Below are 23,629 nucleotides of genomic sequence, written 5' to 3'. Positions count from 1 at the left end.
AGAACAGAGAATTTAGCAAGTTCTACAGTCTTCTGCTGTTACCCTTGGGTTCTTTTTTCACCTCCTTCAGCACTGCACGTTGTGCTCTTGGTGTGATTTTGCAGGATGCCCACTCCTTGGGAGAGTAGGAACAGTATTGAATTTCCTCCTTTGTAAACAATTTCTCTTACTGTGGACTGATGAACACTCAGGTCTTTAGAAATACTTTTGTAGCCTTTTCCAGCTACATGCATCTCTAAAATTCTTCTTCTACGGTCCTCTGAAAGTTGTTTCGATTGAGGCATAGTGCACAAAACAGGTTTTTCCTGAGAAGAGCAGGATCTGTCAGTAACCTTTTTTTATAGGGCAGGGCACCTCTACGACCAATCTCAGCTCATTGATTCAAACACCTGTCTTCAAATAGCCCAGAGGTACATGTACTTTTTAAACCTAGACTGTGATTGCTTAAATGGTGTACTCAGTATTGACAAGAAGTAGAATTGTGTTATTAGTTTAGGCAGATTGCATTTGTCTACTATTGTGACTTAGATGAAGATCGGACCACATTTTGTGAGTAATTAATGCAGAAAACCAAGTAATTGCAAAGGATTCACAAATTTTTTCTTGAAAATGTATATATCCAGTTCCTTAGAATACCTCTCAGTAACTTTCCCACAACTGATGTCAGACTCACTGGCCTAAATTTCCTGGTTTCAGTTTACAGACTTCTTTAAACAGTGGAACAAAATTGGCAATTTTCCAATCCCCTGTTACCTCTCCTGTTGCTAAGGATGCTTTAAGTATCTCCGCTATGGCCCCGGCAATTTCTGCACTTCTTCCTTCTGTAGGGTCTGAGTGAGCACCTTGTCAGGGGATTTATGCACCCTGATTTGCCTCAGGTAGCAAACACCTTCTCCTCTATAATCTATACAGGGTCCATGAAGTTGATGCAGCTTTGCCTCACTTCTATAGACTCTGTATATGTCACCTAAGTAAATATATATTTAAAGAATACATATAAGATCTCCATCGTCTGTTTTGGTTCCACACATGGATTACCATTCTGGTCTTCCACATGTCCAGTTTTGCCCTTAGCAATCCTTTTGCTCTTAAATGATTCTTCCTTAAGTGTTCTCTTGCATTTCTTGTACTCCATCAGCACCTCATTTGTTTCTACTTGCTCATACCTGCTATGCACCTCCTTTTTTATCTTAACCAGGGCTTCGATATCTCTTAAAAACCAAAGATCCCTGCACTTATTATCTTTACCTATATTCTGATAGACATAAACAAGCTGTGTACTCTTAAAATTTTGTTTTTGAAGGCCTCCCATTTTCCAAGCGCACCTTTGCCAGAAAACAGCCAGTCCCAATCCACACTTTCCAGATTAATTCTGATACCACCAAAATTGACCTTCCTCCAATTTAGAATTTCAACCCACCAACCAGACCTATCTTTTTGCATATTTACTTTGAAACTAATGGCATCGTGATCACTGGGTGCAAGATGTTCCCCTACACAAACTTCTGTCACTTGCCCTGTCTCATTCCCTAGTAGCTAGTATCGCACACTCTCTTGTTAGGACTTTTACGTACTGATGAAGGAAACTTTCCAGAACACATTTGACAAACTCTATCCCATCTTCTCCTCTTACAGTATGGGATTCCCGATCAATATGGGGAAGTTAAAATCACTACCATAACAACCTTATGTCTTTTGCAACAGTCTGCAATCGCTTTACAAATTTGCTCCTCTAAATCCCCAGGACTGTTGTGTGGTCTGTAATACAGTCAGCTGGTCATACTTACTTTTCAGTTCCACCCATAAGGCCTCACTGGTCAATTTCTTCAGTCTGTCCTGACGAAGCACTGCCGTGACATTTTCCCTAACTAGTAACACCACCCCACCTTCTCTGTCACGTCTAAAACAATGGAACCCCGGCTGTTAATCCAGCCCCTCCTGCAACCAAGTCTCACTAATGGCTACAACGTCACAATTCCAGGTGTTGATCCATGCACTGAGCTCATTTTCCTTTCCTATGATACTTTCCCATTGTGTGGGAGGGAAACGTCAGATTGATATTAGAATAGGTTAAAAGGTCTGCGGGTAAAGTAGGGAGAAAAAATGATAAAGTAACAAATATAAAAATATCTACAAGCCTCAGCCTACCTGAGCCATGAATCATCTGCACTTCATCTGAAAGGTGGGAATTGTCATGAGGTCCAAAGAGCAAATTCTCAGCTTTCTTTAAAACAAAATGAGTAACGTCTTAAAATGGCAGTATCTCCAATTTCATCAGCTAGTCACTGAAATACCAGTGAGAATCAGATTATCTCACTGAATTATATTACTCTGGTCACTCAATAAAAAACAAAGTATTTCATCTTTCTAGGCAGCTGGGTGACATACAGAGGACATTTCACACAATTTCTTTTATTACTTTAGAGTTTCACCATGGAACTAATTGGATGTTTATCAATGAGTTGAATACTTACTGCCTTTACTAGTGGGCTTGTCTTCTGTGGCAATGGGGTTGATTCTGTCTGGAGAAAAAAGCATTACAAGTGAAGCAATTTCTGTTTTTTAAAATCATAGAACACTACAGCACAGAAACAGGCCATTTGGCCCACCTAGCTTGTGCTGAACTATTAATCAGCCTAGTCCCATCAACCTTCACCCAGACCATAGCCCTCCATACCCCTCCCGTCCATGTATTTTTCCAAATTTCTCTTAAATGTCAAAATCAAACCTGCATCCACCACTTCCATTAGTAACTGGTCCCACACGCTCACTATCCTCCGAGTGAAGTTGCCCCTCATGTTCCCCTTAAACATTTCACCTTCACCATTAACACAAGACCTCTAGTTCCAATCTCCCCCATGCGCAGTGGAATTAAAAAACTGCTTGCAGTTACCTCATCTACACTGCATGTAATTTTATATACCTATCAAATCTCCTCTCATTCTCATACGCTCGAGGGAATAAAGTCCGAACCTGATCAGCCTCTCCCTATAACCCAGGTCCTCAAGTTCTGGCAACATTCTTGTAAAGATCCTGGCAATATCCTTGCAACATCCTTGAATTCTGAATGTTTAGTATTTTCCCTCAACTCCAACTTCCAAAAGCAAATTCTTTCACCTGAAATCTTTGAATGAAATTCATCTTCTAAATTATTTTGATACATGGTTATTCTTGCATCACTGCCCTCTTGAAATGAACTGTCAACAACAGTAAAAAAAAATCCTGTTCCATTTTTACAGAATTATAATTCCTCTTACTGCATTTCTTAATGTGTGCCAAACACATTTATTACGAGTATTCAAATCAACTCAAGATAAGTGGACACATAAGTCTAGAGAAAAAGAAGCCTCTATTCTTATCCTAAAAAGGCAATTTATTTTGAACAATACCTCCCACAAGTAAAAGTATTCCTCTGCTTTGTACCGTATTAAGAACCTTGAACACCATGTGTTATAATTCTTTCAAACTCCAGGATACAAGTCTACCTTGTCTTTCTCACAAGACAAACTGGCCATTCTAGGTAGGGGCCTAACAAATTTTCTCCAATCTGCTTCCAATGCACTTATATCCTTCCTTAATTACAGAGAACAATACTGTACACAGTATTGTATTATGTAGTCCTAGCCTGGTATAATTGATGTATAAACTCCCTGCATTTGCATTCCCTGAGCAATAAACAGTAACACTGTTAGCTTTCCTAATTACTTGCTGTAACTAAGTACAAACAATCTGGAAATCATGCACTTGCTCATTCAGATCCTCTTCCATCTCAGCCACCTATCATTTAGATGAGGGTTCTTTTATTCTCACCACAAAAAAATAATTTCACCATGCTACCTCCTACATTATGAGTTTTTATTTTTCAGAATAACTTTTAATGCTGCATTGTTCAAATGCCTTCTGGAAATTCAAATATAGTGCGTCCACAGGTTCACCTTTCTTGACAGCATATCATTTCTTTAAATAACCCCAATAAGTAAGTTTTATTTTCAGAAAATCTCATTGATTTTGTCAGATTACCAAGTACCTTGTTGATATAGATTTTGTTCTCAAATGGTTACAAGCTAAATTAGATGCAATAGTGGTGTTGTAAGAGGCTTCTAGATGAACTCATGAACATGCAGGGAATGGAGGGATACAAATCAGGCACAACAGATTGATTTCAATATGGTAACGTGTTTAGAACAGACATCATGACCTGAAGGGCCTATTTTTCAATGTTCTATGTGTAATGCTCTGGTTAAGATTTCTACAGCTATGCTCTGAGGTAGTTTTATTTTAGAAGTTTTCGTGTTAGTGTTAGTAATAGTGTTTTGGCTTCAGCTAAATATAAGGAGCCATGTTGTCCAACATAGGAATGTTGTGTCAGCCAACCAGAATTGTCTTGGTATGTGTTGTCACTTTCTGCCCAGTGGTAGATTCAGGAGAGTTGAGCAAGATCAGATTTCTGAAGGACAGTAATCTGGTTTGGGGTTTTGAAGGGAAGCTGCTGAGCGGGGCACAAAGGAAGATGCCGCAGAATGCCACTCGAAGGACAGACCCCTTTGTTAGAAGTGTTTTATGCAGATGAATGGCTGCATGGAGGAATTGTCAAAACTCCTGAGAGAGCCAGTTTGTTTGAGAATGTCTTCGAGGAAAGTTTGAACTGTGGCTGGTGTCCTTCATGCAGAATGTGGGTTCAGTGTGAGTAAAGTGATACCTCTGATTACTCCAGAAATAAGCTCCAACGTTTACGTGCATATTAGACTGGTTTAACTGTAAAAGGCTCAAATCTTAATTTTTTTTCCTTTTCTGTAACTGTCAAAGTTGAAAATTTGGCAAATATATCTCCTCTGTAATTTTATGCTGGTGTATGATGTTAAATTTCTGGCAAACGATAACTTCGCATGAAGCAGTGTTTACACAGCATTCATTACAATTAATGTTCCTTAATGGGAACATCCCAACTTTCCTGCTTAGTTGAACCCCAAATCATACCAACCCCAGATGTATATAACTTATGAAAAGTGGCCTTCTCACCGCTGAGTCACGTGGCTATTAGCAGAGTTGGTTAACAAGCCAGGTTTGTATATGAGCCCAGTGAGAGGGTTGCTCATGTACTGCATTCAAGATTTGATGAATGTACTCCACAATGACCAAAAGATAAACAAACTACAAATTGCCAAGAGAAAATTTAGATCCCAAAGCAACCTACCACCAAGTATTAGAAATGAATGCAAATCTTCAACCGATCCCCACAAATTTTACCGATCACTTTCATAATGGGGTTTCCACTCTCTAAGGGCAAAACTGTTTAATTATTTTATTCAAGATGACTGAAGAGAACCATTAATTTATGAATTTCAGGTTTAAAACTGTTTGCACCATTACTCAGCTCAAAGAAACAGTGAAAATTCAATGCATCCTAATCTGCCCCATAAGAAACATACTTGCTTTAATGTCTTAATGGAGCTTGGGCATTGGCAGTAAGACTTGCACTCATTGGCAATCATAATTATCCCAAAACTGAGCATCTTGTGACAGTAGACTGAGTTTCTTGATAGGAAATTTCAGAAAGCTTTTAAGAGTTACCCACCGAACTGAGTGTCTGTAGCTACTAGTCCCATCAAAGATGAGAAACAATCCTTTGCTTACTTATAACTAAGGCCCTACTCTGGCACTTATAAATCTTATTTACAATGATAAGGTATCTGTGCTTATGGAACTGACACATTCTAAAGTGCTAGTACAATTTCAAATGTTTCACACCCTGATCCTTACAGCTATTTATTTTTTTTACCACATTTTTATCACGACAGGCAAAAGGCAGCAGAGGTCACAATAATTCAGTGAAGCTTTATGCTCTTACTGCTCGCTCACTTAAAGGCTAAATATATCTAAAATTATCAACAAGTGCGAGAAAGAAATTCCAGACAATACATTCATTCAATTACTGGGGCAAAACAAAATCACATTAAGCTTAAACTTTCAAGTCACATGCTTTGATAACTCTCATATGACATTACACATGTTCTGAAGCAGCAGTTCTTAAACTTTGAGCCATGACAAGAGACAGGCAGAAACAAAGGGATTTAGAGGGCGAGAATTTCATTCAACATGGTTAAAGAATGCTTCTGTAACCTGAATTGTTTACGACAGGCAAAAGGCAGCAGAGGTCACAATAATTCAGTGAAGGTGATGGTGGTCAAGTAAAACCAGAGGCACCTGCACATGAATCTGTGACCTACCAGAAAGGTGTTCACACACATCAATCTCTGTTCTAGAGGAAAAGCAAAAAGGCTGCTATCTATATAATCAATGTGGTTTTATTTTATGCCATCATGAATTTAATAGAAATTACTAACTGCATTACTCATATTTAGAGTCATAGAGTCTATGACTATGAGGTACAGAAAAAGAACTCTTCTGTGCATGTGATCCATGCCAAAAAAGATGTCCATCAAAGCAAGTCTAATTTGTCTGTGCTTGTCTCTTATCCCTAAACCATTCATTTGCAACTGTAAGTTAAAAGGAAATTTCATTACATTCGGGAAGCTTGTATTTGACGACACATCATCCACCAACGAACAATAATCTTAACAAAAGAAAGCTGAGTGATAATGGCTGAAAAAAAATAATATCTACTTAATTATTATAGGACATTACATAAATTTTTAACTCTAGAAATATGCCCACATTATCTGAAATGACTAAAAGAAGTTTACTATTGTTTGAGTTTAATAAATTGTTGATACTTTCAACTTCTACACTGATCAGTTGCTGTCAACTCGAATTGAATGACAACATTTTCTAATATTTGGCAATTACAGTGGCATGCAAAAGTTTGGGCACCCGGGTCAAAATTTCTGTTCCTGTGAATAGCTAAGCGAGTAAAAGATGACCTGATTTCCAAAAGGCAGAAAGTTAAAGATGACACATTTCTTAAATATTACTTTTTTATTTCCATCTTTCACAGTTTCAAAATAACAAAAAAGGAAAAGGGCCCGAAGTAAAAGTTTGGGCACCCTGCATTGTCAGTACTTAGTAATACCTCTTTAGCAAGTAAATGCTTTGGCTTGAAAATGCTTTCTGTAGCCAGCTAAGTCTTTCAATTCTTGTTTGGGGGATTTTCGCCCATTCTTCCTTGCAAAAGGCTTCTAGTTCTGTGAGATTCTTGGGCCGTCTTGCATGCACTGCTCTTTTGAGGTCTATTCACAGATTTTCGATGATGTTTAGGTCGGAGGACTGTGAGGGCCATGGCAAAACCTTCAGCTTGCGCCTCTTGAGGTAATCCATTGTAGATTTTGAGGTGTGTTTAGGATCATTATCCTGTTGTAGAAGCCATCCTCTTTTCATCTTTAGCTTTTTTTTACAGATGGTGTGATATTTGCTTCCAGAATTTGCTGGTATGTAATCGAATTCATTCTTCCCTCTACCAGTGAAATGTTCCCCGTGCCACTGGCTGCAACACAAGCGGTGTTCTTTTCATGAAATTCTGCACCTTTTTTCTCCAAACATACCTTTGCTCATTGCAGTCAAAAAGTTCTATTTTAACTTCATCAGTCCACAGGACTTGTTTCCAAAATACATCAGGCTTGTTTAGATGTTCCTTTGCAAACTTTTGACGCTGAATTTTGTAGTCAGGACGCAGGAAAGGTTTTCTTCTGATGACTCTTCCATGAAGGTCATACTTATGCAGGTGTCGCTCCATAGTAGAACAATGCACCACCACTCCAGAGTCTGCTAAATCTTCCTGAAGGTCTTTTGCAGTCAAACGGGGGTTTTGATTTGCCTTTCTAGCAATCCTATGAGCAGTTCTCTCGGAAAGTTTTCTTGGTCTTCCAGACCTCAACTTGACCTCTACCATTCCTGTTAACTGCCATTTCTTAATTACATTATGAACTGAAGAAACGGCTACCTGAAAACACTTTGCTACCTTCTTATAGCCTTTTCCTGTTTTGTGGTGTGACGAGAATACACACAGATAAGATGTTAGCTGTCCTGTGTGATCAGCAGTTGGTCTACCACCTGTCTTCAAGAGAGAGATAAGGAACACAATGAAACAGCATCTGGAGATGGGTAATGAAGGGACGGGAGAGAGAGAGCTGTCTGCAGCGGCTCCCCCTTTGAACCCTGAACTGTTTGAAGTGATGGACAGGCGATACCCCAGCAGGGGGATAAAAAGGGACCGGTTCGCTAAGGCAGGGACACACGACACCCGAGGTAACGAGACCCTGGAAGCGGTGCGCCTCTCACGAGTCGGTGGGAAGTACCGGACAACGCACAGGGTGGAAAGGTACGATCAGCGGGAACCCGGTGTGTGTCCGCCCTTGCTTGGGTGCCGGGTTCACTGCAGAGGATCGACCGCATCTGGAGGAGGGGTCACAGTCGGTGACCTCAGGTGACATCACCAAGGACCTGCCCAAAAGCTGCTTGTGAGCAATTATCGCCGGTCTGTGAGTGGAAGCCGTTTCTGAATGATCAGTCGTTCCCGTTCTCTCTCTCTCTCTCCCCCCATGTTGTCCATCGCCATGGCAATGATTACTGCGAACTGAACTACTAAATTGGACTGAACTTTGTGTCACTTTGAAATTGGTCATTTATCCCTAGACAACGATAGAGCTTGATTGATGCTGTTATCTTAATTCTGTGCACATGTGTGTTTATCATTGCTGAACTGTTGCATTTATTATCCTTTCGATTACTGTGTTGCTTGTTTCTTTAATAAAACTTTCTTAGTTCTAGTAATCCAGACTCCAACTGAGTGATCCATTTCTGCTGGTTTGGCAACCCAGTTACGGGGTACGTAACAGTGGGCATCATTAATTTTAATTTTCAGAGCACTAGGCAGCTGCTTAAAGGAGCCCATGGCTGCTGATTGTTGGGACAAGGTTTGATGAGTCAGAGTATTTATAAAGCTTTGAAATTTGCATCACTTGGCCTTTCCTAACGATGACTATGTTCAAGCCATAGCCCTAACAAGCTAATTAAGGTCTGAGACCTTTGTAAATGTTAGCTGAGAGCTCAAATCTCCTGGGGTGCCCAAACTTTTGCATGGTGCTCGTTTCCTTTTTTCCCCCACTCTAAAATGGTACAAAACAAAAATAATACACAAATCTTGCTTAAAATGTTGAAAAGAATGTTTCAGCTTTAACTTTATGCATTTTGGAGATCAGTTCGTCTTCTACTCACTTAACTATTCACAGTAACATTTTGACCAGGGGTGCCCAAACTTTTGCATGCCACTGTATGTACTTTGAAAGCACTGATACAAGCAGAAGAAATTCAGGGCATTAGCTGATCACAAAAAAAAGAAAATCATTTCCCAATACACACAAAAAACTTCCAGTAGCAATCAACCTTTGCTGATAGAAGTAATGCCGGTAATTTCTGTATTTCATTTCAGAAGGCACAACTGCAACTGGTAGCTTAAGGTACAGTTTCCAGTTTGTATTTATGTCACTCAATGTTCTTTAGGCAAACAGATTATTACATTTGGAGGCCATAAAGTCTGATTATTACCTTAAGAAGAGGCATATCTCGTGCCTGTTGGACCAGGAGATGCAATTCATTGATCTGCTGGCGAACTAGCGGAGGAGTGGGATTGCAACAAGCTATGATTCCCTGAGGCTCTCTGGGGATGGAAGGGAAGTCAGATTATCTTTGGGTTGGAAGAATTCTGCTATGTCAGAATATTATAATGTTCCAAAATAAATAAAAGTTAAGTAAAACAATTATTTTTACAAGCCACCCATCACCAACCAAACCCCTCACCAAACATTGTGAAGGAAAATCTATCAAAACTGCCTGGAGAAAGTACAGTAAATTTCCACTGAATACAGAAAACACAACAACTTTTGGCTGTCTTAAACCTCAGCGGGTTGTAATGTAAGATCTACAGCAAACTGTTTCCCAAGACTATGCTGGATTCTCATTTCCTTTCTCTTACTGAAGTGGAGTCAGTTAGTAGTATTCCGAAACACATTTTTTTATTCTGTATTATTACCGTCTTGGGACATTTGAGGCTCTGGAGGATGATCAAATGAGCAGAAAGACGAATAAGATTCTGGTAGTGATAAATGATTGCATAAAATAATAATCTTTATGAAACAAGAAATTAAACTTTGTTTTTTTTATATCTAAGAAGAAGGGTAAATGGCATCCTTCTCTCAGCAATGACTGCAATAACTCAAGGTTTCCATGCTTACTCAGGGCCAGAGCAAATGATGTCTTGAGTATAATTGGACAAATGGGTAGACAGCATTAAAATTTTGTACAAATTACAAGGGTAGATGGAGACCACAGAATTAACCAAATTAAATACAGACTAGCAAGCAATAAAACCTGTTTACTGCCCAGACATACATAAGCTGGGAGAGAAACAGGAAGATAAATAGGAAAAGTTTTTTCATCATGAGTCACTGGCATCAGTATTAATGCAGTGATTGGATCAAGTTCACTAAAACCAGAAAGGTCAAATAGGAGACGGCAAATGCTTTGAACAGGTACGCAAAGAAGTACGTTCTCTGTTAGTGATATTAAAAAATAATTACACCGCCTGTGCACCAATTCAAAGAACATCTGAAATTAAATTACAGTAGAAACAAAATCACATTGTGAGGGTTCAAATATATTTTCGGAGGCAATCTCTCAGGATGACATAGTTCCATGGATTCTATAGGGGTTAATGAACCCTGGGGTGGAAATTATGCACCGCTTCCATAGACGCATGCAGAAGTCATGGCCTGTGCAACAGAACCAACTGAGTCTAAGTAAAGCCACAGCTTTGGGGAAGTTGGCCTGGGAAATAACACTAACGCCAGCTCACTCCTCTCACGCTGAATAGGACTACTTTCCTGTCTGCTGACCAGACCATCTTCATCGCTAAATCAAAGCTTTCCTGAAGACTATCCACAGTTTTTGTACTCTGTGCAAACTTTGCTATACCTTTATTTCCAAGCTGAAATAATTAATACAACTTAAAGCAAAAGAATCTCATGGAACCTCACTAGTACCATCTTTCCAGCCACAAATACAATATCTTCTGCATCTCACAGAAACAATTAAAGATCCAATCTGCTATTCTTCCTTCAATCACATGTACTTTTGCTTTTTCGACCAGCTTGCAAGCAGGGCCTTGTCAAAAAATCTTGCACTAATTCAGACTTCATTGTCCTCATCCAATTCCTCATAAAATATTCAATCAAGTTAAGCAGGCATGATCTCTTAACAAATCTATGCTGATTAATCTGTTTCTTTCCAAATTACAGTTCCACCATTCCTCAGAATGATTCCAAAAATACTTTACATTATTGTAGCTAAATGAACTGGCAATCAGTTAGTGAACCTCTTCCTTTCCTATTGAAAAATAGTACAAAATCAACAGAACTATAAACACTTACGTAGCCAAGGATTATTGAAAGCTGATGAATAGAGCCTCTGCAATTGCATTCCTTGCTTCTTTAACAGCATGAATTATATTTCACCTGTGCTACCAATTTATCCATTATCAAAGATGTGAAACATTTAGCATTTCCTTTTGCACTCTGCTATTCCAAACGATTTGCACAATTTCTCCTTAACCGCAACACTGCAGTTTTAAAAGACAATGCCAAGACACTTGTTAAGCATCCTATTAACATTTTCCACCTTTCCACAGACTACCTCTGAAGTCCTTAGTTACTGTCTTATTCTTAATGCAGTTACAAAACATGCTGTCTGGTTTTGCTTTCCTTTAACCCTTACACTTTTCTATATTCTAAGCTATTTATAGTATCTGAAATAAACTTCCCAGAAATCCAAACTTAACTGCATTTATAAGGTACGTGATGTCATTCTTACAATGGGCAACATTGCTTATAATAGCAGTGGCTCACAATACGAGAGGCCTCAATCCTGGGAACTGACTATAAGAAAGCCGAACCTATCTTTCTGAATCTTGCATGTACAAATTCTACAAACTAGGGAGCTGGGCCAAAAATATAGACAACCCATTATTTAAGTAACCTTGCTCAGTTAACTAATTAGTGAAAGTAATTACTTTACCATTACCACCCATTGTAGCTTGAACCCAGCTCTGACATATTACAGTGGGAGTATAACTTACTTTGGTAGCTCCTCTGATATTTTGATCAGCATGTGGTTGGGCAAAACATAGCTGTGGAGGGAAAATAAAACACAAGTCAACTTTCCACACAGAACAATTCTAATCCAGTTTCAGTAGTATTTATGAGGATAATTTCTGTTTTAAGGGCTTATCATTGCAACAGGTGTACAGCAGACACAATAGCAATGGCCCTTCACATCGATCACCTAGACAGTCCACACACCTGTGTCAGGATGTTACTCATTGATTACAGCCCAGCATTTAACACCATCATTCCCACAGTCTTGATTGGTAAGTTAAAGATCTGGGCCTATGTACCTCCCACTGCAATTGGATCCTTGACTTCCTAACCGGAAGACCACAATCTGTGCGGATTGGTAATTATTTCTCCCCCTCACTGACAATCAACAATGGCGCACCACAGGGATGTGTGCTTAGCCCACTGCTCTACTCACTCTATACCCATGACTGTTTGTCTAAGTATAGCTCAAATACCATCAATAAATTTCCTGATGATACAACCATTGTTGGCAGAGTCTCAGATGGAGACTAGAGAGCATACATGAGCAAGGGATACCAGCTAGTTGAGCAGCAACAATCTCGCACTCAACATCAGTAAGACTAAAGAGCTGACTGTGAACTTCAGAAAGGGGAGGACAAGGGAATGTGAACCAGTCCTCATAGAGGTATCAGAAGTGGAAAGAGCAAGCAATTTCAAGTTCCCGGGTGTCAAGATCTCTGAAGATCTAACCTGGTCCCAATATACTGATCCAGCTATAAAGGTGGCTATATTGCATTACGAGCTTGCAGAGATTTGGTTTGTCACATAAAACACTGGAAAGCACAAATGTACCGTGGAGAGCATTCTGACAGGCTGCATCATCACTGTCTGGTATGAGGGTGGAGGGGGGCAACGCAGAGGATCAAAAGAAGCTACACAAAGTTGTAAAATTAGTCAGCTCCATCTTGGGTACTAGCCTCTGCAGTATCCAAAATATCTTCAACGAGCGGTGTCTCAGAAAGGCAGCGTCCATTACTAAGGACCCCAATCACCCAGGGCATGCACCCTTCTCGTTGGTTCCATCAGAAAGGAGGTACAGAAGCCTGAAGGCACACACTCAGTGATTCAGCAACGGCTTCTTCCCCTCTGCCATTTGATTTCTAAATGAACACTGAACCCAGGAACACTACTTCACTTTCTAAAATACACTATTTTTAACTATTTAATATACATATACTTACTGTAATTGATTTACTTACTTTCTTCCATACTATCATGCAAGTTAACAAATTTCACAACATATGCCAGTGATATTAAACCTTATTCTGATTTCACACAGGAGAAATATAATCAATATATTTTATACTACGATAACTAAGCAAGGATCATGCAAAAGCTATAAAAAGATCCGCAGATTAGATACTAGCAATCTCCTTATTCAGAAGAGACTGGACAATTGACGACTTTACCCTTACAAAATGTGCATGTTCTACAACTCAATTTTATTTTAGTACAAATATGGTACACAAAAGCCACAAAAAAGCAGTGGTTAAGTGTCTGCTTACAAAATCTGTGTTTATACTAACAAACAATAGCAATTCCATATCCATGCAAATGGCAATGAGTGCATACCCTGTGCTTTCATCCTCCAGTCGAGCAATCTTGTCCCTCCAGGCATAAAGTAGCCTCAATGCTGTAACCTGCTGTGTATTCAGATGCTTTTTCTGCTTCCTATGCAGCTCATGGTAAGATTCTTCAGTAAAAATTGGGTTGCAGTATCTCTTCATTAATAAAAAAGGTAAACAAAAAAATAAACTCACTTATATACACATTGCTGATTCTAAATTAGAAGGCAACATATATATGTATTCAAATGTTTGGATCTCATGAGACTCTAGAGCAATCAATGTTGCTTTCTGAAATTGTTTAGTAAACAATTTGCTTCAGAGTCACTGGGGGTTAAGCAATAAATACTGATTTCCCAAATCATTACCCAAAAATATTCTATTAGGTCTATTAATATTCTATTCTATTATTACAAGCTGTTATTAACACGCAGTCAGAAAAAATACATGTGAATGAATCATTTGGATTAAGATATAAATATATGCAGAGCTTACTGCAGTAGCAAGGCTTGGAATATAAACTGTTGTAAATTGGTACAGAGAAAGCTAGGAAAGGGCAAACCTCTCTCCAATCTGCATTATAACTAAACTCAAGTCTATCAAATGTAATCTTTAAATTCAGTAAGATTTTCATGTTTTATATTTCACTGAGAATCAGGCAACCAAGTACTTAATGTTAATCTGACCACATCAATCAGCTCATATGGCACTATATGTATGGAACGAAATGACGCTTTATAGTACTAGTGACCCAGGTTCAAATCCTGCCAGTTGCTGTAAGGAGTTTGTATGTTCTCCCTGTGATCCCGGGTTACTCCAGTTGCTCTGGTTTCTCACACATTCTAAAGATGTACCAGCTGGCAGGTTAATTGGATTAAGTCAGGGGATTGCTGGGTGGCATGGCTCAAAGGGCTAGAATAGCCTATTCCACACTGTATCTTAAATAAATTTTTTTATTACTACCTAATTTTAATAGGAATCAAAGACAAACAAAATAGGAACAGGATCAAGCCAGTCGTTTCTGACATTTAGAAGATCAAGATTGATCTAACTGAAAGCTCAACTTCACAATCCTGTCAACCTCAGATAACTTTCACACTCTTGCTCATCAAGACTATTTGTATGTTCCATTGTAAAATATATACGCAGACTCTGTCTCCACCATCCTTCCAGGAAGAAACATAGAAAACCGACAGCACAATACAGGCCCTTCAGTCCGCAATGCTGTGCCGAACATGTACTTACCTAGAGTTACCCACAGCCCTCTATTTTTCTAAGCTCCATATACCTACTCAGGAGTCTCTTAAAAGACCCCATCGCATCTGCCTCCACCACCATTGCCGGCAGCCCGTTCCACGCACCCACCACTCTCTATGTAAAAAACGTACCCGACATCTCCTCTGTACCTACTTCCAAGCACCTTAAAACTGTGCTCTCCCGTGTTAGCCATGTTAGCCCTGGGAAAAAGCCTCTGACTATCCACATGATCAATACCTCTCATCATCTTATACATCAGGACACCTCTCATCCTCCGTCGCTCCAAGAAGAAAGGTTCACTCAGACTACTCTCATAAGGCATGCTCCCCAATCCAGGCAACTTCCTTGCAAATCTGCTCTGTACCCCTTACATAGTTTCCACATCCTTCCTGTGGTGAGGTGACCAGAACTGAGTACACTACTCCAATTGGGGTCTGACCAGGGTCCTATATAGCTGTAACATTACCTCTCCACTCTCAATCCCACGGTTGATGAAGGCCAATGCACCGTACCCCTTCTTAATCAGAGTTAACCCGCACAGCAGCTTTGAGTGTCCTATGGACATGGACCCCAAGATCCCTCTGATCCTCCACACTGCTAATAGTCTTACCATTAATATTATATTCTGCCATTATTTTTGACCTACCAAAATGAACCACTTCACATTTATTTGAGTTGAACTTCATCTGCCACTTCTCAGTCCAGTTTTGCAGCCTATCAATGTCCCGCTGTAACCTCTGAGAGCCCTCCACACTATCCACAACACCCCCAACCTTTGTGTCATCAGCAAATTTACTAACCTATCCCTCCACTTCCTCATCCAGGTCATTTATAAAAATCATGAAGAGAAGGGGTCCCAGAACAGATCCCTGAGGCACACCACTGGTCACCGACTTCCATACAGAATATGACACATCTACAACCAATCTTTGCCTTCTGTGAGCATGCCGATTCAAAAACCATAAACACAGGAATTATAAAGTTACAATAAATTACTTCAAAGTAGTTTTCAAACTCTTCATCCAACCATTTAATTAACAGGGATTTTACGATTTAAAATTTTTAAATCAGATAATGTTTGTATACATTTCACTAAAAGAAAGACACACAAAAACTATAAATATAGGAATTATAAAGTTACAGTAGATTACTTTGAAGTCGTTTTCAAACTCATCATTCAACCATTTAATTACAGGGATTTCAGAATTTAATTTTTGCATCAGGTAATCTTCATTTGATTTTTTTTCTTTAAAAAGTTGCAATAACAAAATCACCTGTTGCTACATAGGTTGTAACCTACCTTGAGACAAATATCTTTACTCTTCTGCCATACCAGTTGAACGAGATTCCCACGTTCATTCCCTAGTTCCCATAATTGATTCTTCATTTTGTCATATATGTACAGCAAGTAGTGAGTGTCTTCTTGTGCATAACGCAACATCTCCTCAGGCAGTGGTCTGTAAATGGAGAAGTACAAAGCTATAAAACAGAAATAAAAATCTAAGCACTACTATGTCCAGTTGGATCTATCCTTTGAGGTGTAGTACTGAACTACTCAGATCATACGTTCAATTGTTATCTTGTGCAGAATCTTCAAAATTTACCAAGGAAAGCAATAAAGCAAATAAATAAGTATAGCTCACATCCTCTTGGATGGGATGGGTGGATTTCCTTGGCAGAGGGAAAGGGACAGTGACATAAGAAATTTGAATTCCTTCTTCTAGGAATTTCTGCTTGAAGACCTTACCAAGGCATCAGCTGCTATCTCAAGTAATCCTAGAAAGCTATTATGAAATACACCGGCATCTACAATCCAAACGACAGCAAATTACATCAATACAATCAGTTAGAAATTATTTCAAAAAAATGTTTACAGTCACTCACATTAGTGTACAAATCAGTAGGGAAAATCTGAAGGAGGCCTAGAATTGTTTGAGAAATTTCAAAGTGATCAATTGCTGCAGGGTTACTTAGAAGTACTGCCAAAATAAAAACACCAGCTCTAGAGCAGCACAAGTAGGAATTTGCTTCCTGAAAATTACAGACAGGAGAGATGGACAACGAAGCTGCCAATCATCAAATAAACATGGCAACACTCACTGTGAAGATTCAAACATTAAGTTGCACTGGAGGAATACAATAAAAATAAAATTAAGAAAAATTTTGGAAATGTGAGGGGTAGTGATGGTGGGAAGAAAAAGGAGAAATAAAATTATCAATTCTGGAAGCGAAATGTTGCATTGGTTTTACTGAACTACAAAGGGATGGGTGTGATAAGAAAAGTAAAACTTTGACAAAGGCACATGATTGAGAAGCTGAGTAAATTTTGCTCAAGTCTAAGTCTTTTTGTCTGCATATATCTTTCAAGATCATTTCCCAATATTTGCATCATCTCTTGTACCTGTATTACTCATTCTGCAGAAATTGTTGAATCATGGAATACTTGCAAGGAAGGAGGCAGCATTCAACTAGAGTTGATCCAAAGAAGAAAAGAGCTATTCAAACCTAATTACACTTGCAGCAAGTCAAGGCTCTTCAGGAACACATCCAATTATTTTGTAAATGTGATAAGTACTTGAGCCTTTCTCACCCTTTCAAGCAAAGTGTTTCAGCTCCTACTGCCTTCTGGATGAATTCTTAATTCAACTTCCCTCTAATACGGCAAACATACTACTTGATTTTCAACCCTTTTGTTAAGAGAAATGTGCCCTTGTTATTTACTGTACCCAAGCCCTCAATTTTATCTTCAGTTAAGTTTACCCTCAACTTCTTGTTACAAATAAAATAATTGATCTTATCCAATCTTTCATCATGGCTCTGATTTTCCAGCCCTGGTAATATCCACAAAAATCTATACAACTTCTGCAGTGCATCAGGTCTGTAGCGCTAACTACAGTCATATGCTGTGGTCTAACTAACATTATTAGCCAAGCCACAGAAATGAAAGAAAAAGCATCATATAATCCTTCTCAATTATATCATTAACTTGCTTTGCTATTACAGGTATATGAACAAAGTTCATTTGTTTCTTCGCATTCCTCCTTTATTCATTTCACCGCACCTCAATAACTGCAACACTTCAATGCTTTTCAACCAGCTGACCAAACTATAAAACACAGAACATTGAACAGTACTGCACAGGAAAAGGCCCTTCAGCCTACAAAGTTGCACAAAATTAATTAAATTAGTAAATCAAATACCTGCCTACAGTGTCTGCACATTCCTCCATTCTCTGTGATCATCTCTAGAACGCCTCCATCAGATTTGCCTCACCCCGACTCCAGGAAGCGCATTCCCAGACACTCAGTACTCTGCGTAATAAAACTACCCGCACATATCCTTACCCTAACTGCATGGCGTCTGGTATTGGATATTTCAACCCTGTTAAAAAGATACTGGCTGTCTACTCATCTGTACCTCAGCTCCCACCACTCCAGAGAAAACAACAGATTTGTTCAATCTCTCCTTATAGTACATGCCCTTATGTACAGGTAGAGTACAGTCAACATCCTGATAAACATCTTTTGTACCCTCTCCAAAGCCCCCACATCCTTCCTATAACGGGGCAACCAGAATTGAATATAATACTCCAAATAAGGCCAAACTAGAACTTCATAAAGCTAACTTCCTGACTCTGAAACTCAGTTCCTTGACTAATACAAGGCTAGCATGCTACATGGCTTCTCTACCACTGTCAACCACCGTAACCACTTTAAGGGAGCGATGGACTTGTATCCCACAGTAAGAGTCTTGCCAATAATAGAGTACTGTCCCTTGCCACTTGATCTCACAAAGTGCAACACTTCATGTTGGTTGGATTAAATTCCATTTGCCATTTCTCCACCCATTTCTGCAACTGATCTCTAATCCATTGAATCCTTTGCTAGTCTTCTATCCATATCACCAAGTGTCACATCATCTGCAAACTTACTAACCCACCCAGCTATGTTTTCATCCAGGTCATTTATATAGATCACAAACAGCAGAAGTCCCAGTACAGATCCCTGTGGAATATACTAGTCACAGAGGTCCAACCAGAATAAGTCCCATTCACCACTACCCTGTCTTCGATGGACAAGTCAATTCTGAATCCAAATGGCCAATTCACTGTAGTCCTATACATCCTAATCTTCTGAATAAGCCTCCCATGAGGGGCCTTGTCAAACACCTTACTAAAATCTAATGTCCACAACTGAACTTTCACCACTTATCTTTGTCACCTCCTTGAAAAACTCAATCAAATTAATAAAGACACAACTTGCCCCATACTGACTGCCCCAAATGCTCATAAATCCAATTACGAAGAATCCTCTCCAGTGGCATCCCTACCACTAACATTAGACTCACCAGTAACAATTACCAGGATTTTCTCTGTTTCTCTTCTTGAATAATGGAACAACAATAGCAACTTGCCAGTTCTCATCTGTGACTAGAGGACACAAAGACATTGGTCAAGGCTCCAGCACTACTTTTTTGCCTCTTTCAATAATCTGGAGAACATCACAACGGGCTCTAGGGACTTATCCACCTCAATATTATTTAAGAGGCCATATATTTTTCCCTTCTTTGTCTTAAAATATCCTACCAAATCAGCATGCTCCACACGAATCTCCCTATTCTCCACATCCTTAACCCTGGTAAATACTCATGCTATGTACTCAGTTAGGACATAAACTGCACATCTACCACCTCCAAACATGTTCCTTCTTTTATCCTTGAATCATCCTATCTTCATCTATCTTCTTGTTCTTGACTTATGGATATATTGCCTTGGGATTCTCTTTAATCCTATATGCCAAAAACCTTTCATGATTCCTCCTGGCTTTCCTAATTCCCTTCTGGAGTTCTTTTCCGACGTCATAATTGTCAAAAACTCAATTTAATATTTACTTCCAAAACCTCATACATGATTCAGTTTACTTTTTGACTACATTCGCCATCTCTTTTGACATCCAAAGTTGCTTTACCTTGCCATCCTTGTCCTTCCTTCTTACTAGAATGTACTGTGCAGTTGGTCTTTAAACATCCTCTACATGTCATAAATGGACTTGCCCAAGAACAGCACTTCCCAATGAACTCTTTTGAGTTCCTGTCCACCTACTGCTCTCAAAATTTGCCCTGCTCCAATTTAGTACTCCCCGCAAAGTCCATACTTATCTGAAACTTGGAGTTATGATCAACATTCCAGAAGTTTTCTCTCGCTGAAAGGTCAGTAACCTGGCCAGACTCATAACTCAACACCGAGTCCCACACAGCCCCTCCTCCTCTAAGTGGACTATTGACTTCTTGATTTAAGAAACCCTCCTGGATACAAATAACAAATTCTACCACATCTACCATGTTCCACATTTATCTTTGCTCCGAATCTAATGCTTTTCTTGCCACTGTCAATCATACACAGACCAATTTACGTCAAATTCATTAATATAAGTATTACTAAACAACAAGGGATCAAACACTTGTCTTGGCGAAATATCACAGTAACATTCAATTGCAAAGAGACCCAACTACTACCCTTAGAATCCAAGCTGACTGCCCAATCGATATGGGCCCCTCTAAGACCACAAGACATAGGAGCAGAATTAGGCCATTCAGCCCATCGAGTCTGCTTTGCCATTCCATCATGGCTGATAATGGATCCCACTCAACCCCATACCATATCAGCCATCTCGCCATATCCTTTGATGCCTTGACCGATCAGGAAACGATCAACTTCCGCCTTAAATATACACACCACTTGGCCTCCACCAGTCTGGGGCAGAGTATCCCACAGATTTAATACCCTCTGGATAAAAAAAAATCCTGTTTACCCCTGCTCTAAAGGGTTGCCCCTCAATTAACCTTCTGGGAGTCTTGCATAAGGACTCCTAATCCCTCTGCACCTCTGATGTTTGACTCTTCTCCCCATTTAGATAATAGTCTGCACTATTGTTCCTTTACCAAAATGTATTATCATACATTTCCCAACACTAAGTTCCATCTGCCACTTTTTCTCCTTTCTTCCAATTTGTCTCAGTCCTGCTACAATCGCATTGTTTCCTCATCACTACCTACCCCTCCACCTATCTTCATATCATCTGCAAACTTTGCCACAAAGCCATCAATTCCATTATCTAAATCATTGACAAACAATAAGAAAAGCAGCAGTCCCAATACTGACCACTGAGGAATACCACTAGTCACCAGCAGCCATCCAGAAAAGGCCCCCTTTATTCCCACTCGCTGCCTCCTGCCTGTCAGCCATTCCGCTATCCATGCTCGTACCTTTCCTGTAATGCCATGGGATTTTACTTTGTTCAGCAGCCTCATGTGTGGCACCTTATCAAATGCCTTGAAAATCCAAATAAATGACATCCACTGCCTCTCCTTTGACCACCCTGCTTGTTACTTCCTCAAAGAACCCTAGTCTTTAATTACCTTCAAAACCTCATCCTTAATAATAGATTCCAACACTTCCCCAATCACTACTACTACGTCGAATCAGGCCTAGGGGGCCGGCGTCGGGCATGATGACGGACTCTCCACTTCTCCTTCTCCCTCATCAGTGTGTTCAGTTCATCAACATTAGCTGCGCTGCTGTCTTCTAGGAGCGTGTTGACCATAGCCTTGGGAGGGCACCCAGGGTTCATCCTCCCGTGCTCGGGCTCCCATATGATGACTAGGCTGGCAGGTAGCTCGGGGTGGCGTAGACAGTGCCCCGCTAGTTGCAATCTTCGCACCTCGATTTTAGTGGAGAGCATTGGTAGGTTGTTATAGAGCTCAACGTTCGTCATGTGCTGTTGCCAACTCATGTCAAGAGCCATCCGAAGCATTCGTGTATAGCAACCATCTAGAGACTTTCGCATAGTCTTGGTGAGTGTCCACGTCTCACATCCATACGTGAGAATGGACTCTATGACTGCTATGAAAATCCTCTTTTTAAGCCCTCTGGTCAGGTTCGACTTCCAGATTTCCTTCATGTCGTTCATAGCCCTCCACGCCAGCGCTTTCCGTATCTTTATGTCCTTCTCCGAACTCATCACTCTTGACCCGAGGTACTTGTAGTCAAAGACTTTCTTAATGGTATCATTCTCTACGGTCTTGAGAGTACCTTCGTTGCAGTTAAACGCCATGTATTCTGTCTTTCTAGTGTTTAGGTGAAGTCCAACTTTATTGCACTCAATTTCCACTTTTGTCAGTAGCTGCTGTGCTTCCTCCATCTGGTCAGAGAGCAGGACTATGTCACCTGCAAAATCGAGATCTGTGAGCGTAACTGGTCTGACCCTTTTGGTTCCTCCTGGTTTTATGGTAAAACCAAGCTTGTCATGATCTTTGGTAGCTTGACGCAGAGCGTAATCAAGGACGATTATAAAGATGTGGGGTGCCAGAGTGTCTCCTTGCAGCACACCAGCTAGGAGCTCGAACACTGCTTCACCTCTGGTGATACAACTTTTGCCATGGTTTTGGTATAGTTGAACTCTATTGTTCTCAGTAGATGGTCTGATCCGCAATCACTGACGTTAGGCTAACTGGCCTCTAATTTCCATTCTTTTGCCTTCCTCCCTTCTTAAAGAGTGGAGCAACATTTGCAATCTTCCAGTCCTCCAGGACCATGCCGAAGATCATGATCAATGCATCCGTTATCCCTTCAACAACCTCTCTCAAGATTCTGGGATGTAGTCTGGCCCATGTGACTTATCCATCTTAAGACCCTTGAGTTTGCCCAACACTTTTCCCTTTGTAATAGCAATGGCACTCACTCCTGTTCCCTGACAGTCAGGGACCACTGGCACACTGCTAGTGTCTTCACAGTGGAGACAAATGCGAAGTACCCATTAAGTTCATCTGCCGTTTCTTTGTACCCCATTACTACCTCACCAGTATCATTTTCCAGTCGTTCAATATCAACTCTCACCTCCCTTTTACTCTTTATATAACTGAAAAATCTTTTGGCTAGTCTGCTCGTATATTTCATCTTTACCCTTCTTACAGCTTTTTTAGTTGCCCTTTGTTGGATTTTAAAAGCTTTCCAATCATTCAACTTCCCATTCACTTTTGCTACCTTATATGCCCTTTCCTTGGCTTTTATAATGTCATTAACTTCCTTTGTCAGCCATGGTTGCCTACCCCTGCCATTTGAGAACTTCTTTCTCAGTGGGACATATATATCCTACTCCTTGTGAACTATTCCCAGAAATTTCAGCCATCACTGCTCTGCCATCATCCCCGCCAGTATTCTTCTCCAATCCACCTGGGCAAGCTCCTCCCTCATGCCTCTGGTCTGAATGAGGCTTGATTCCATATCTTAAAATGAATTCCAATTATTACTCTATCAAATTAAATTACCCTAATAGACTCATCACTTTTTAAACAATGGTACAATATTTGAAGTCTTCAATGTTCTGACACCATTCCTGTTGCCAGAAATGATCAAAAGATGTTGTCAAAAGTCTCTGTTACTTGGGATACACTTCATTCCAGCCTCGCAATTTATCTATTTTCAAATATGCTAACCGCACCCCCCCCCACCCTCCCATTGAGGTATTAAGGTTGGAATATGTATCCTCTTTTGCAGTGCTTATCCCATCCAACTTAGCTTAGCTGCCTAAACATAATGTCAGTATCATCTTGGAATATGTATCCTCTTTTGCAGTACTTATCCCATCCACCTTAGCTTAGCTG

At 39.9% G+C, this 23,629-nt stretch overlaps 1 protein-coding gene across 1 annotated transcript in view; it reads right to left on the bottom strand.

The window, feature by feature from the left end:
• exosc10 (exosome component 10) overlaps positions 1–23,629 on the bottom strand; it is a 75,126-nt gene that overhangs the window by 30,006 nt on the left and 21,491 nt on the right. The window contains exons 11-16 of the mRNA XM_063032876.1: positions 16,269–16,425; positions 13,719–13,867; positions 12,086–12,136; positions 9,502–9,613; positions 2,475–2,522; positions 2,149–2,224 (exon numbers count right to left, since the gene is read on the bottom strand). Of these exons, the coding sequence (XP_062888946.1) occupies positions 2,149–2,224; positions 2,475–2,522; positions 9,502–9,613; positions 12,086–12,136; positions 13,719–13,867; positions 16,269–16,425 (593 nt within the window). The remainder of the gene's footprint in view (positions 1–2,148; positions 2,225–2,474; positions 2,523–9,501; positions 9,614–12,085; positions 12,137–13,718; positions 13,868–16,268; positions 16,426–23,629) is intronic.

The sequence above is a fragment of the Mobula hypostoma genome, chromosome 25 (assembly GCF_963921235.1).
Source record: "Mobula hypostoma chromosome 25, sMobHyp1.1, whole genome shotgun sequence".
Classification (NCBI taxonomy): domain Eukaryota; kingdom Metazoa; phylum Chordata; class Chondrichthyes; order Myliobatiformes; family Myliobatidae; genus Mobula; species Mobula hypostoma.
This window is presented reverse-complemented; position numbering and strand designations above follow the sequence as displayed.